The 16,590-nt window shown below is 37.9% G+C and overlaps 1 protein-coding gene across 1 annotated transcript in view; it reads right to left on the reverse strand.

Moving 5' to 3' along the window:
- Positions 1-16,590, reverse strand: part of LOC134542722 (pickpocket protein 28-like) — a 67,942-nt gene that overhangs the window by 27,919 nt on the left and 23,433 nt on the right. The window contains exon 6 of the mRNA XM_063387196.1: positions 9,407-9,710. Coding sequence (XP_063243266.1) covers positions 9,407-9,710 — 304 coding nt within the window. The remainder of the gene's footprint in view (positions 1-9,406; positions 9,711-16,590) is intronic.

The following is a 16,590-nucleotide window of genomic DNA, read 5'->3' on the forward strand; positions in this document are numbered from 1 at the left end:
TTAAGATATGTAGTGAATTTTTTAAATTAGTTAAAAATGTTTATACCCAAGTTTTTGTTAGTAAAATTAATTATATATTCAATGAGAATTGATTAAAAAAATTGCTGCTTTTTTATTTTAACTATATTATATAAACACTTACTTCCAGCTTCTATCATACATGTCCTCTTCTTAGAGCTGCATATAGTCATATTACTGGTACCTGAAAAATAAAAATTTTATTGTTATTATGTAAAACGTATGACGCCAATTGAATTTCATATACCTTGTATATATAAATAATTTTAAGAGTTTAGACAGGCAAGTACAATCATTAACTGAGGCAAAAAGAGAAATTTTACTTATTTTGATGAACTTCCGACGTTTTACTCTTAAAGTTAAAAAATGAAATTGATGTTATACGTAATAAACACACCGAGAGTTATTTTGAAATGTTAAGAAAATTAAATAGTTGTAACGACGTTTTATACAATATGTGTAGCCAAATAATTGCTTAAAATATTATAATAAATATTTGCTTTGCATTGTTTATGTGATTAATGCTATACCTAAATGTCGTCTAGTGAATCGTCTTGAGTTCAGTATCTACTCTCTTATCTCTCTTCAAATTGAACATTCAATTTCACCGTTAAAAGACTACGTGAAATGACGCAGTGGTAAAACAACCTACTCGCATTAGGGAACACCCACGCAGAAAACACTTTCTAGTAGGAAAGGGGTCAATAAAATTCTGAAACTCTCAAACAATTTCAAATTATTGTCATTCAAAGGATTTATAATCGAGGAAAAAGATTTGAAGGAAAACATCAGAGAAAATCAAGTAAATTTAAAAAAAAACATACCTTTCAGCTCAGCTTACAGGCGTACGTATATTTAGAAGTACCTATTTCTTCTGGAAAGGTTTAAGAAGCTTCTATAAACTCCAGGAACATTTTAAGAAATTAATGTACATTACATACTATATGTTTGCCATTATTCAAAATATTGGGGCCTCTCCGGCGGGGAATCGAACCCCGGTCTCCTGCGTGACAGGCGGGGATACTGACCACTATACTACCGAGGATTAATAATTCAAATCTCAAAAATCTGGGAGTTAGATAAAATTTAGTAATGTTTAATTTTATAAATATTTAATTTTAATAAGTAATATTTTACTATTTATTACTGAAATCATTTATTTCTATTTATAAAAGGGGGTTGTCTGTAAAGACGGTTTACGGACGATAATTTTACGTGCTTTTAACACATGTTTTAACACATTTAGCCTCATTTACGATCTACACAGATTACAATAAATAAATAACGTGATACATATAAAATAAAATACTAAACCATACATAAAATCTATTTTAACCTTTCGATCATTATTTAAAGTAACATTAAATTAGTATATTGATTAAATTCCTTTTAATGTAGTCCGGAATTTATTTCTGTAAATATTTCTTTTTATTTTATTTGGTGTTATTTTCAACTCTAGCAGTAAACAGACATATAGGTACTCAAAAAACGATAAGAACCGTAAATTCAATTTTTAAATTTTTTATTATTATAATTGCACTCTTATAAAAAGTTTATTAGAAAGTATCCCATTTACAGTAATGAAACTCTGCAATTGTCATAGTAAAAAATAATGACAGGTTTTAAAAGACGTGAGAAAATTCCAATATATTTTTTTTTAATTCATAGTTTCCTTTTCAAAGTTCAAACTGTGACGGTAGCGTGGCGGCAGAGTATGCGCTTGAAAACAAAAGAGTTATAATTCTTAGCGTAGTTGAAACATCGTCTCGGTAAAATCGTATTATTTTCATTATTTTTTAATGTCATTGAATATAATAATATTATATAATACTAATGCTTAATCAGCTTACTAAGAGTAAGGCTTTTTTGTAGGAAGTATTTACAGATTTATTTCAGTGGTTTAAGGAAAGACAAATATACAAACATAATCTTACTGTAATTATATGTGTTTAAATATGTTTCAGGTTAATGTATGTATTAGTAATATCATAGAGAATATTCTTCCAACACGGCCGGAAACTTTATATTATTTTATTTTTTAGTGAATTTTTACAAGATGCGTAGTATTTTAATAAAATACCTTAACGAAAATCAGGTACAAAGCCGGGATTTTATCGCAGTCGTTTCTACTAGTTTATAACTTCCGGGTGCATCGTGCTGCTTATTGCTATCTACGTTTGTTGTTGGCAAGCAACGTTTACAATTCAGGCAGTTAATTCTAGCGGTGGGCACAGAAAGTGTGTGATTCGCGTCTAGATACTTTAAAACTTGATAAACAAATATTTTATTTTCAGTATATTTAATAAGATAGAAATTATTATAAAGAGTTTTACTTAAAATTTGTCGTCCGAGTTTGGAATTATAAGTTAATTTTCAACATGAATAATATGAGAACACGTGCATTTGCTAGTTGTTGAGTTAAGATATTGACACATCGTTGCAATTACTGGAAGTCCAGCACATTTTTTTTTCTTTTTAATTATATTATATATTTTTAAAACCTGTTCTCATTCACAGGCTATTGATTTTTTTTAAACATTTAAGGCAATATTAGAAAATGTTTAAACACATCTTATTTTAGAAGGCATTATTTAGAATAAATTTTCAAGAATATTATAATTTATTGCTTCTTCTGAATTACAGGTCAAATTGGGAACTAAACAAAACTTTGCTTGGCTTTTAAAATTTAAATTAGTATTGTAATTGTAAATTAAAAATAATTATTAGTTTAAAAATTTAACAATGACATTAATATGCCTTGAGACAGCTGAAATGCAAGGCGATTTTCCCTTCCGTTTGAGGTCTAACGAAGTCCTCTTGCGATCATGAGTTGGCATCCCGCTTCCTACATGCAAAATAAATAAAATTACCTGAACATAATACGTGGCTACATGTTGACAAAAACCTGAATTACAAGAAACAAGTTCTTTTACATGAGATAATTAACTCTCGCTGCTGAATGCAGCTACTGTAGCCAGTTGATGAGTTGTAGACTAGTAACCTCTTAGCCATGAAGTCTCGTAGCCATGTAGCCTTATAAGCTTGTATCCAAATGTCGTTGAAGCAGTTGGAGCGAAAGATAGTTGGAGCCAAAGACAGCTGGAGCAGTTGGAGCATACCGTATATTTACGATCGTATCCTATTAAGTTAAATGTTCGTGTAAATGAAAGCCCTTTTCGTTAAATATATTTAGTATCATATCCCTTTAATGAGATCGTATCCCTCTGATGAGATCTCATCCCTTGAACGATCCTACCAAATTGTGCATATCCAGTGTGTGCATTGCGTGTCCATTGTGTGTCCAGTGAGTGCATTGCATGCCTACTGAGTGTCCAGTATGTGCATTGTGCGTCGATTGTGCGCATTGCGTGTACATTGCTTGTCAATTAGGTCCATTACGTGCCCAGTGTGTTCAATGCGTGGCCATTGCGTGTCCAGTGCGTGCATTGCGTGTCCATTGCTAGCATAGTGTGTGTATTACCTGTCTAGTGTGTGCATTGCGTGTCAAGTGTGTGCATTGCGTGTCTTTTCTTTGGTATAATGTGTGTCGTGTTGTTTAATGTTCGTAGACAAATCTGTAGTTAGATCTGAATATCCACTGGTTAAAAACCTCTTTGTGTTCATAAAACGTCTTTCAGGTTTTTTTGTCCTTTAGTAATTATTAAACATGTTCCGTTGGTATATTTGCTTGTAATTGTAGGTCAGACCGTTCGGAGATTTTTTCTTGTCTGCTTGAAATTTATAACAAGTTTCAACGAAGAAGGCCTTTTAGTCCGAAGAAACTTGGCCTATATGCCTAAGACCTTATTGTATGTAATGTATTCTATGTAGCGAAAAATTAGACTTTCATTGTAGATGCAGCCACAATGTATTTATTTCGTCGGACAGCTATCTTGTACCGAGTCTTTTTCGTAGAGATAATTATTAATATACTCCACGAAAGTTAATGGGAAACAGAAATGTAAAATTAATTTTATGCTTACGTTACCCCTATTACTGGCCGATAATAGAATCACGGACGAAAATCATTACATATGACCTTTTTTATGATATTTAAAAAAAATTCTGAATTTCTTGGTCAATAATTGCATATTTTCAAGATGAGGGCGAAGATAGTTAATAGCAACTTGCTGGAGGCTGGTAGACTAAATTTTAAGCCAATTTTCAGATTTTTGCAATTTTTTTATTAGTTAAGAATATTTACCTAAAATTACCTTCATAGCATTGTCCAGGGATCGAACCGAAGGCAGTAATCGGTTTAAAAATGGGTGATTTTTAGATGATTTTTTGATTTTTTTTTCAATTTTTCTAACTTAAAACTTCCGGATTTTCAAGATGGCGGACAAGCAACCGACAAGATGGTGGACGCCAAGGTAGTAAATACTAATGAACTCTAGCGGATAAACGTTAAACTAATATGGTGGCAGTGCACTGTTGTTGATGGTGTATGTACTGTGTTGACACTAGTGCTCCTTGTATCGATTATTGAAAACAAGAGGGCGGCGGTGCCCTTTAGTAGGCGATGTGTGTTAACTAGCGCTCCAACTAACAATAAAGCTAGTAGCAATGTTTTGTAGCAGATAATACTATCAATCATATCAAATTTTAAAAAATAATAATTTTTCCGAATATGTGTGATATTTGTTTATATGCCTTATTTAATTCTTCGTCTTGTAAATATTCCTATGTCAGTGCGGCCAAAGACGTATGTTTTCCAACCTAGAGGCCGAAGCTGTCACGGTTTGAATCACCTCGCTTTAAATTTAATTTTTACATAAAAATCATATTTGAATATCTCGATAAGTACCACCACAACATTGTCAGGTGATGAAACATCGACCTTATGTGCATAAGACTGAGCGATGCTGGCGCTCTCTACGATGTTGGTATCCAAAACGGCAGCTTCTCGCAGAACAGAAAAAAACAAAATGGTGGTCCAGAAGATGACAAGATGGAGGCTGTGTAGGTATTATCGAAAAAAAAATGTGAACGTGATATCAGATCCATGATGGCAGATGTGGTTTTAGATCTCAATACGGCAACCATAACGAAACATGCAACATCAAGGAGTAAACAACTCGATGGCGATGTCAGAATGTTCTATATCCCAAAATGGTGGTAGTAAAAATTGGTGGAACATTCTAGAATTAAAAATGGTGGAATCCAGGACGACGGATCCAAAATGGTCCAGGTGAAGTTTAAAGGTTATGGTGAAGGTCAACCAAGATGGCCATCGTGACGTCACAATCCAAGATGGCACCCGTAACATCAGAGGTCGGTGTATTCCTCGGCTCCTCAGCCATGAACCAGTAGCAGGACCGGCCAAGATACACTATTTATGTAAATTATTTTATTTCTCTATGCCAAGGATTAGTTTAATTTACAAGTGTCTCAGAAGTATGATTTTTGCTCTTTAGTGGGCTCTTATAAATGTGTGTAACTTTGGACACCAAATCGAGGATTTAGTGGATTTTTACTGCGCCACATGATGAAATAAAACATTTTGGGCCGAATCAAAAACACAGATGTTATATCATTACTTATAAACATAATTTCTTTTAATTGTGTTGCGTCAATGCCTGCTACAGTATTGATACTGGCCATTACAACAAACACTCTTAAGTCATCATACTCAAGGCAGTCCAACAATATTAACGAGGTGAATTGACGTGACACAGTGAAACAGTAAATAAAATGTTTTTTATTGTATTTTTAAAAATGAAATACGCCAAAATTAATATCTGTGAGTATAACAAAGTCACAAACATTGTTTAAGTTTTAGTTTTGGTGCTATACAGTGATTGGTGAATTAGGTTCCATATCGCCTATACCCACTAACCAATCAGGGCTCGCCATTATAAAACAAACAGTTATAAGATTTTTAATTAGTTATACCGCAACAACGTTGCAGATTTGTTGATATTATTTATGTAACGTAATGTAATAAGTATTTGTATTCATAAGTGTATTTTATGCGTAAAGAAAAAGAAAATACTTAAAAATGGTTCTATCCAATGACAAACTCTATGTCCAAGGAGCATTCGTTTATGACAAGGCTGTAGATCCCTCTAAGGGCCGGTTTTATGACTTTCGGTTGAACCAAGGTCTACAATTTAACTCCCAGATAGCCCTTTGTGTGGTTTTACGACCCTGTTAACACCTGACTCTTGAGATATTCTTCCGGTTAAAGTAAACCATGTATGAACTGAGGGCTAGCAGCTTAACATGAGGCTACCGAGAATCAGAAAAGAAAATGGTGAAATATCAAGCGAGGTTAGTAAGTTGTTGACAGTGATAGTGAAGATGGCTATTAGATAATTTCCAACGGAGTTTGAAACAGTTTTATATGAACTAATTCAACATTGCGCAAAAAAATTCTTTTGTCAGTTCATCGTAGTTTGGTAACAATTTACTTGATGAAAAAATAGTAACATAGTTTGGTTCCTCCTGACAATGGTTTCTGGTTGCGAATTGCGGATAGGTTAAATAACCGACCACCTCTGACGTCACGGCGGCCATATTGGTCTCAAATTCCTCAAAATTGCCCAATAATTACTGAAAAAAAAAAATCCTGTCTCGAGGGAAAATTCCCGTTTTGGGAGAAAATTTCCCATTGTTATTCCAGAAAATTTTAAATATTTTAATTTTCCTCCAAGAGGCTTTAATTCACCATGGGCAGGCCTCTAATTAGCTTCTGGAGAGGATTTTTGAACTCGGCCTTTAAATTCTGCCAAAAATTTCCAAATAAACTCTAAAATTGCAAATTTGTCAAAAATTCGAGAAAATCGACCAAATTTACCGTGTTAAGGGGATGAATTCCACCAACAAATCTTTAAAAATCCTTAAAATTCAAAATTTCCCTATTCCAAGGGGAGAATTTCTGTTTTGAGGGAGAAATTCACGTTTATATTCCACAAAAATTCAAAAAAATTCGAACTTTGATACCCTTAAGCGCGTAGTCAAATCTGTAGTAACTGTGTAGGAGCTCTGAATATATACAAGTCCGAAACCTCTTTGTCTTGATAAAACAATTTTCAACGATTTTAGTCCTCTTGTAAGCGTAAAAACATCATCCGTTGGTTTAAACGCTTTCATTACTGGCTGAAATATTTTATATCAGCTATCGACGAAGATGGTCATGAGGTTTGCAAATGTCTGGCCTATATGACTGACATTGTTAATGACCTCGTCTCGTGGTCCGTAGACACTTGGCCAATACATATATAGCATTTTACATAAACTGTTTTGAATGTGTTCTAATAATTGAAAAATTAGACTTCCGTGTTAGGAATAGCGACAAAGTATTTAATACTTTGGACAGGTATTTTGTATAGTGATGATTTTCGTAGAGAGAATGATTAATAAACTCCATGAAAGGTAATGGGAAACAGAACATAAAATTTATTTCAAGCTTTAGTTATCCTTATCACTAGCCGAGAATCAAACCAAGGACGAAAATCTATCGCGGCAATCATTATTTTAAAATTTAATTTTTTTTATTATTTTTGGAATACATTCCATATTTCTAGCTACATAATTACAGATTACCAAGATGGCGGACAATAACACTTACTTAAGGCTGGTTTATGTAGAACTTAGGCTACTTTTAAAGTTTTAACACGATTTATTAAATAAAATTTATTTACATAAAATTAAAATATTTGCATCGGTTAAAGATCGAACTAAAAACATTAACTAATCGAATCAATCGGTATAAATTGTAAATTTATTTACTGAATTTTGTAATATTTCCTGAATTTCTAGATATATAATTACGAATTTCTAAGATGGTGTCCAAATTTCAATATGGCGACGCCACAGTAATTATATATGGTTACTGCACTCTAGTAGGTAAAAATTAAACTATCGTGTTTGTAGCGCACTTCAGCAGATAGCATGTGTACTATGTGATACTAATGCTTCTAGTATCGATTACTGAAAACAATATGTCGACAGTACTCTCTAGCAGATGCTGAGTGTGTTAACTAACGCTCCCGGTAGCGAGTACTGAATTCAAGATCGTGTATCCAATATCGTCACCATGGTCAAGATCATAGGTCAGGGTTGAAGATCAAGGTTAAGGTTAAAGTTCAATATCATGGTCAAAGTTCAAATCAAATTTCAAGGTCAAGGTATAATTTCAATGTCAAGCTCAAATCTAAAGGTCAAATGACTAGGTCAAGGTCATGGTCAAAGTATTAGGTCAAATTTAAAGTTCAAGGTCAAGGTTAAATGTCTTGTGAACGAAATATAAACTAGCATGATGGTATTGCTCTCTAGCAGACTAAAACCAGATGGTGGCCTCAATAGGCTAAAACAAGATGGCTAGCTGTCGATATATACCTTGGCCTTTAGTGGTGGCAGGTCAGTCTGCCTGTGGCTTCCGTGAATGAAGTATCTGTCATAGTTTTTAATTTTTTTGCTCTTGCCGGGTTTGAACCAAAGAAATAAGTCCTTGTTTTGAATAATATTTTATTAATATATGATTAAATATATTTTTTATAAATTAAAATTTTTTTCAATAATTAAAATTTTATAATTATCGCTTATTTTTAAGGTGGCGACCGTAACGAAACGTGGAATAGTGTTTTTACTAAAAAATATATATTAAATTTTTATTTATTAATTTAAGTTTTTTATTAATTTAAGATTTTTTTATTAAAATCGGATAATAATAACAGATTTTCAAGATGACGAACATGATGTTATACTTACTGGCGATATAATATTCCTTGGCATAAGTGGGGGGAGGTCAGTTTGCCTGCGGCTTCCATTGAGGAAGGATCGGTCGACATTTTTTATTTTTGTCCTCACCAGGTTCGAACCGAGGTCTCCAATACGTAAGTGCCTCTATAAAAAAAAATTATTAAATTTTATTATTTTTTTATAAATTTTAAATTATTTCCAAATTTCTAGCACAAAAATTACGGATTTACAAGATGGCGGCCGTAAAGAAAAATGTAACGGTGACTTCATAATTTAAAATGGCGGAAAGTTCTAGAAATCGAAATTGTGGAATTCAAAATGGCGGATATCTTGAGGAAAGAAAATGGCGGATCCAAGATGGCCGCCGGGGTAAAGGTCAAAGGTCAAGGTCATCTAAGATGGCCGCCGTGACGTCACAATGCAAGAAAGTGGTTTGCTCCTTTTCCGCATAAATTTGGGCTCGGACATACATTTGTACACTACTAGATAAGTATTCCATCGAAAAATGGTTTTAATAATTACTTTCATTTAAATAGATATATTGTTAATTATATAAAATAATTTTAATTTCTCGCATATTCGACACCAAATTGTAATTAATACTGTTAACTAATTATCCAGGGTGGCATTAATCATATGTATGGAATTATTGTTTTTTTTCAAGCTATTGTTGATAATTCACATACAGGGACATGTACATAAGCATAAGACTCACGCGGCATGTAGAAGCCGACGCAGCCGCAGTAGAGCAGCGTGAAGTTGGCCAGGCACTCCTGCTGGCAGTTGTTCTGGGTGTACACCCTGAAGTACCTGAGCTCTCGCTCGAAGGGGAAGAAGCACTGCCTCACGTAGGGCGAGTACAGCTGCAGGCCCTGGTTGGTGACCATCATGTGCGGCCTCACGGACACCACCAGCTCCTGGTTCAGGTCCGAGCGCAGGTACTGCTGGCTGACACGAGGCAGCTCTGCCGGGTTGTGCAGCAGCACCTGTGAGGTAACACCAGTCGTACCAACTATCAACATGCTGGATGTTATACTTCGTGTAGACAGTGTGAAGTTTGCTCGGCTAGGAAAGGTCCGCAGCACTAGAGTCGTGGGAAATTGAGTGTCTACAATGTGGGAGCCCCAGTTGAGAAGATAGCCACTTACATCGCTGGACCATTTCCCAAGACTAAAGATGCTAACCAAGATAATCGGGAAGAAATTGTTTACTTCAGTAAGTGTCCAGAGGCTTATGCACTACCTGACCAAGAAGACACTACCATTGCGGATGCACTTGTAAACAACTTCATTTGCTGAATGGAATTCCATTCAGACCAAGGCCATAATTTGGAGTCCAAAGTTTTTCACGAGGTGTATCGGTTTCTTGGAATGAATAAAACCAGGACCACGCCCCTTCATCATCAGTCCGATTGGATGGTGGAGAGGTTCAACAAAACTCTCGAACAAAGTTTGTGACCGACCATCAACAGGATTGGGATTTAAAAATCCAGTTATTCCTGATAGCATATAAAGCTTTCATCCATGACTCTTCTTACATGATCAAGCTCGTAAAAACCTCTGAATAGCGACAAACTGAATGAAGACGAGGCATGGCCTTTTGGATAACTAGACTAGATACCAGGAAGGTGATTTGGTGAGGCTGTACAACCCGCAGCTAAGGAATAGCAGGTGCCCCAAGCTTCAAGTGGCATGGGAATACCCATATGAAGTGTTTAAATGGCTAAATGGTGTGGTGTACTGCATCCAGAGAGGAAAGACGGGACGAATGAAAGTGGTATATTAGGACCGGATTGAGAAGAAATTTCAGAAGAGATGTGTTACCTGTTCTAGACGAACTGGGGAGTCGAAAGATATTTCTTTACATAAATCTGAGTGGGCCTTTCGGCAGTAGTCTGGCCGGGGGCCTTCTACGGCGCCACTGATCTCATGCCCGCATACCATTAGGGGGATTAGCGGCTCGACATCGCGACCCTCCTGCCCCCGTGTCCACCTTCCACGGCGCTGTTATCTGTCCTCTGGAGGCCTCGAAATTCCGCATGGAGTGGTGTTAATAAGCACTGTTATTCTGGATGCTTCGAGCATCGGGTCAGCCCGGGATGACGCGACATGTATCCAGTCGGTTTCAGAATTACTGTCCAAGGTAAAAAAGCTGCGGCGCCAGCCTTGTTTGGAATTCGGAGAATTCCGAGAGTGGAGTGAAGTGAACAGAACGAGAGACCCCTTTTGCAAGCGGCGCGACGCGGAGTGACGAGACCATGAGAGTGCGACTGTGTGTGTGTGTATAGATATGTGCGTGATAAGAGGAGAACATATTTAGAGCCTAGCTCCGGTGAGGAGTATCAACTGTGGAATGGACAGATATTTAATGAATAATGAACATAATTTTTTTTTAAGTGCTAGTGATTTGTGAACAGACATTAAGTGTGCTATTTTAATTAGTAATGTAAACATTAGTAGTAAATTAAAATATATAAAAATTAATTGGGCTATCTGTATGAACCCATATTTGTCACTCGTAACAATTTGTAAGCAGTATATCTCTATGTAACACACTTGAATGTTATGTAGAAAATTGCAGTCTAAACTCCACTTAGTCTATTACCACCATGTCAAGAACCGAATCCAAGGTAGCATGTTTCCAGTTGACATAACAGCAAAACTCGTTACATTTCTTACATTGTCTTCACATAAGAACACCTGGGTTATTGGTAAATTATGGTCAAGTTCTTTTTAAAATCGGGCTGCTCTGCACATTCTAGCTAGACGACCACAGCCACTGCATACATAACTGAACACCTTAATATCCATATGTCAATACGCTATGTTAAGCGCCCGCGTTACGACTAGGCGAGGTATCAAACGTTTTAGTCCCGGTTGAACTTACCAACTTCAACTCTTGCTCGAAAAATTCCTATCACCAAACCTATATGATATATCGCTGGCATAACATTCTTCCGAAGTCCTGGCGGCTGTCGGCATCACAGCGTTGCGGTGCGGGTCGGCGCGTCGGCGGGCGTCTTCTTCGTAGATCTACTTTGCAGCCGGTAACATAGATGAGTAGAAGCACTGCTTACAGCTGTAGTTCTACGTCATATCACTATCAGCGCTGCCTGCAACGCTGATAGTAACCTGACGCAGAACTTTAGTAAAAATACAATGACATGCTATAGGTGTTGTTTACATCTTAACCAACTTCGTGCGAACAAAGCGAGGCTGGCATTGCGCCTGCTGGCATTTCCCAACAGTGCGTGCGTGAAAAGCGATGTCACCGCATGAAAATGTGCCTGGCTTTGGAATGCGGGGCGCACGTCATCTAGTCGCTTCCTGTCAAACCCTCCTTTACCTTCTCAGGCGTCGCGATGTCTGGACGGGTCTTCGACCGCCGTAGTTGTCACCCTGCTGTTTTCACTCAATTTTTTTTCCTAACCTAAATTAAAACTAAGTGTGTTTGGGAGGGGTCTGGGTTAAGAATAGACTCTAAGTGCGTCTCAGGCCGAAGCCTATACGCCCGGTCATGCTGGGATTAGCCATGCAGGGAGAGGGTCGCATGCATCATGTGCTAGGAGGGGATTGGCCAGCCATGGCAGCAATTGATGCACATGACTAACTCCCCTCACTCATAAATCTAGACTACAACTAGAGATAGGTTGGGCCCAGGTAAAACCTGCATAGACACAGGGAAAACCCTGGGCACTTACATGCGGGATGCAAAATTTCATGCATTAATTACATGCGGGTTGGCTACGGGAATAGAAGGATGGCTCAGGAAGAAGATTTGGTAGAGTAGAAAATATCTACTAAGCAAGGGCGGGCAATTGGACATTTTTGTCCGCATTGGGGGTTTTGGGCATAACTGTTTGTTAGGGGGCGACTATCGTCGTTTCCCGCCAGGCTGCCAGCCAGCCAAGTTAATTGAAAGAACATAATTATATGACCGCAGCACCCAGGTTGCCCCTGCCGCCGCGGCCATGTATGTCAGACACATTGTTTTCACTCTCAGCGGCCCCCGAGGCCCTGGTTCACAACACAGTCAGCGGGCCGCGACAAGCTTCCATGCTTGGTGGGGGGCGATGGGGGGAGATATAAGGCCCTGGCCCACTAGTGCTACGTGTGGACCCTGAGTCTATGCAGGTTTCACCTGGGCCCAACCTATCTCTAGTTGTAGTCTAGATTTATGAGTGAGGGGAGTTAGTCATGTGCATCAATTGCTGCCATGGCTGGCCAATCCCCTCCTAGCACAAAATGCATACGACCCTCTCCCTGCATGGCTAATCCCAGCATGACCGGGCGTATAGGCTTCGGCCTGAGACGCATCTAGGTCCCTCCCCTAATCCGGTCCCCTCCCAAAAAACGTAGGTTTAGTTAGGTTAGGAAAAATAAAAAAAAATAAAAATATTGGTGCGTGTGTACGAGGCGTGGTGCAGGAAACACGGCCGAAGTATGAGTTGCAGTTGGAGTGGTGGTAGTAGTGACACCGGTGCGCATTCGGGTGCTGCGGCGACGAGCGACTGTGCGGCGACTTCTGTGCGAAGATGAAGTCTCAATGGGAATCTCTATGGGGAGTCCGCTACGCGGTGCATGCGAGTGTGTAGAAGGGCCATTCGTGTGCGGACACACGGGACAAAAGGAGCTGGCAAATAGTAAATTAAGTGTTATCAATAAGTAAGTATAAATTATTGTAAATTTTAGTGTAATGAAGAAAGATAAATTTGAATTAATTTAGGCTCATTTCGAAACCTTGTTTTCCCAAGTTAGTTACAATATAGTAAGTGAGGCAAACACCTACTATGCATTCTAAATGATATCGCATAAATTACAGTTAATTTGGCGATACGCTTACTTTTTGATAGGAACACAAAGTCAACATGTTTGCCTCTTATTTGTTGTGCATGGTAGTGAGTGTGTACATTTTTTTCTCGCAATATGTAAATATTTTTGCATGCATGCAGATTTAACATTGGTTTACATTTTAAATGTATACAGCAGCCTCTATGTATTAGGAACAATGCATGCAAACGCGATGCCTGTGCATGGAGTTAATTTGCTGTTTGAAACTCATATATAACTTTTATTTTTGTGTAGAAATGAAATAAAATATAAAAAATGTGTTAACGCTAAAATCGTGATAAGAAAAATATGCATTAATAACATACATATATGCGGAGATTTAAGAGTTAAGATAAAAATTATTTTTAGTTTTCCTCAGCCACCACTTAAGAAAGGAAAACAACCTAAGTAATTAACAAACACACTTCTACAGACAAGAAATTTTTTTTAAATAATATATCTCTATATAGTAATATTGTTACCAACGCAGCTAATACCGCGACACGCACCAGGCAACTGGCGTCCTGTGCCATGTCACGTGCCGTCCACTGACGTAAGGCACGCCTGGCCGGATTACAAGGGTCATCGCTTCCCCTTCGCCCTGCCCTCTGCTCACTGCGCGTCGTCCTGCCTCGGCACCGTTATCTATCGCTGAGCGGCCTTGAGAATTCCGTGGACCGCCGCGTGAACGAGCGACGCTATTCTCGACGCTTCGGGCGTCGGATCGGCGCGGGATGGCGCGACTCGTTACAACTGCTCTCGCCAGTTCTAGAAGGGCACCGTAGACTACTTAAGCCGGGACGCCGGCCTCCGCGAGGAGAGTTGTTGGGGCGTCAGAGTCTCGCGATGGTGAGGACTGGTGAGTGCCGCGAGTGCGGCGAGAGTTCGCTGACGGAGTTTTGGGGAGAGTTTCGAGAGTTCCGAGAGTTCCGAGAGTGAAGGGAAGTGCGACATCAGCAAATAGGGTGAGAGACCCTCTCCCCCCACCCCCCCCCCCCTCCCACCGAGAGTGGCAAGACGCGCAGTTCGACTGGATCGTGCGAGTGCGACTGAGTGGCGCGAGACTGTGCGTGTGGACAGGCGCGAGGTGAGGGTCGAACCACTGTCGAGCCTAGCTCCAGTGAGGAGTGCGAACTGTGGAACTTGACAGACATTTAATGACTTGGGAATAAACAATTTTAAGTGTTAGTGGTTTGTGATCGGAAATTTTGAAGTAGGTAAAAATATTAATGTTTAATGTAAATATCAGTTATAAATAAAACTGTGAAAAAAAAACCTATTTGGGCTATCACTACGAACCCAGTTCACCCCACATCATAAATCGTAATAATATGTTGGTAAATATAACGTTGATAAAATCTTACATCAATTGACCGATCTCCATGAAAGTTGGCACATCGAAGTGTTTTTTCGTGGAGAAAGTTTTTATGCTATCCATTTTTTGTAATTCGCCCCTATATGGTGCTGCAGCACATCAACTTCGACACTTTTCATTCGATCACCATGGGTAAACAGAAAATCACAGGCCATGGGCATACAAACAGCAATTGTGTGTGATTTCTCTATGTTCACCACACTGTTGTGTGCCATCAATTTGGCTTCAACTCGTGGACAATATATGACCCTGTGTTCAGCCCGGGCAACGCCAGGTACTGCAGCTATTATATTCTAAAATATTAATTTTAAGATAGAATTTGTACAGCAGCCACAGAACCGTACAAAAAATAAGGGCCAACAAGGAGATACGATTTTTGAAACACCGTAAGGGATGTGCAAACTTTGCTGGGAAAAAAAAAAAAAACAAGTAAAATGAAAAAAATTAGGCCATGTCAACAACGCAATATTATTTATATATTTATATAAACTTCAATTGAAAATTTAGGTTCAAATATTGGTTTGTATATATTCTTTAATTCGTAGATTCCAATGAGGTCATAGGCACTAGTAAATCTACTATATAAAAATAAGTCGGGTTTTCCTTCCTGACGCTATAACTCCAGAACGCACGAACCGATTTCCACGGTTTTGCAGTCGTTGGAAAGGTCTCGGGCTCCGTGAGGTTTATAGCAAAGAAAATTCAGGAAAAATTCAGGACAAACCAACATTTTAAGTAGATGGCGCCGGTGCGTGATACATTGTTTGACAGCTACTCATTGTTCTCTGCTCAGTTAATTTCATGTGAAAAACCGGTATTGTGTTCACTGTGAAATTATGAAAAAAAAAAAGAAAAAAAAATAAGTTATTCGATTCCTAACATTTCAATTGGAAACCATCAAATCAACTACTCATTGTTCTCTGCTCAGTTAATTTCATGTGACAAACCGGTATTGTGTTTACTGTGAAATTGTGAAAAAAAAGTAAAAAAAAACATATAACGTATATTGTGCAAATTTTTATTCAATTTCAACAGCAGGCATTTGTCTTTAAGGTCGTAAGTTGAACTGTGTAAATTATGTGGATCGTGCATTTGAGGTTTGAGGTTAAATTCACCACATATCGAGAAGCATGTCAACTATTGGGTTTGCTGGAGAACGATTCTCATTGGGATTTAACACTTGCGGATTCAGTTGTTTCATCAAATGCGTAACAAATACGAACTATGTTCGCAATTATCATCACCACATGTTTTCCTTCACAACCAATTCAGTTATGGAACAAATACAAAGACGACATATGTGAAGATATCTTGCATCACTTGCGCATTCAAACGAATAATCCTGACATCCAAATAACCGATGAAATCTACAATGAAGGATTGATTTTGATTGAGGATCAATGCTTGACTATTGCAAACAAGCTACTGATTGAAGTAGGAATGATTGCGCCAAATCGATCGATGCACGATGCATTCAACCAAGAATTAAATCGAGAGCTGCAATACAATGTTGATACATTGCAGGAATTCGTTCGAAATAATGTGCCGTTGCTGAATGAACAGCAAAAACAAGTATACGAAACATTAATGCAAGCGGTGGACAATAATACTGGTGGTCTATTCTTCCTGGACGCGCCTGGAGGAACAGGGAAAACATTTGTC

Source organism: Bacillus rossius (genome assembly GCF_032445375.1).
Source record: "Bacillus rossius redtenbacheri isolate Brsri chromosome 9 unlocalized genomic scaffold, Brsri_v3 Brsri_v3_scf9_1, whole genome shotgun sequence".
Classification (NCBI taxonomy): domain Eukaryota; kingdom Metazoa; phylum Arthropoda; class Insecta; order Phasmatodea; family Bacillidae; genus Bacillus; species Bacillus rossius.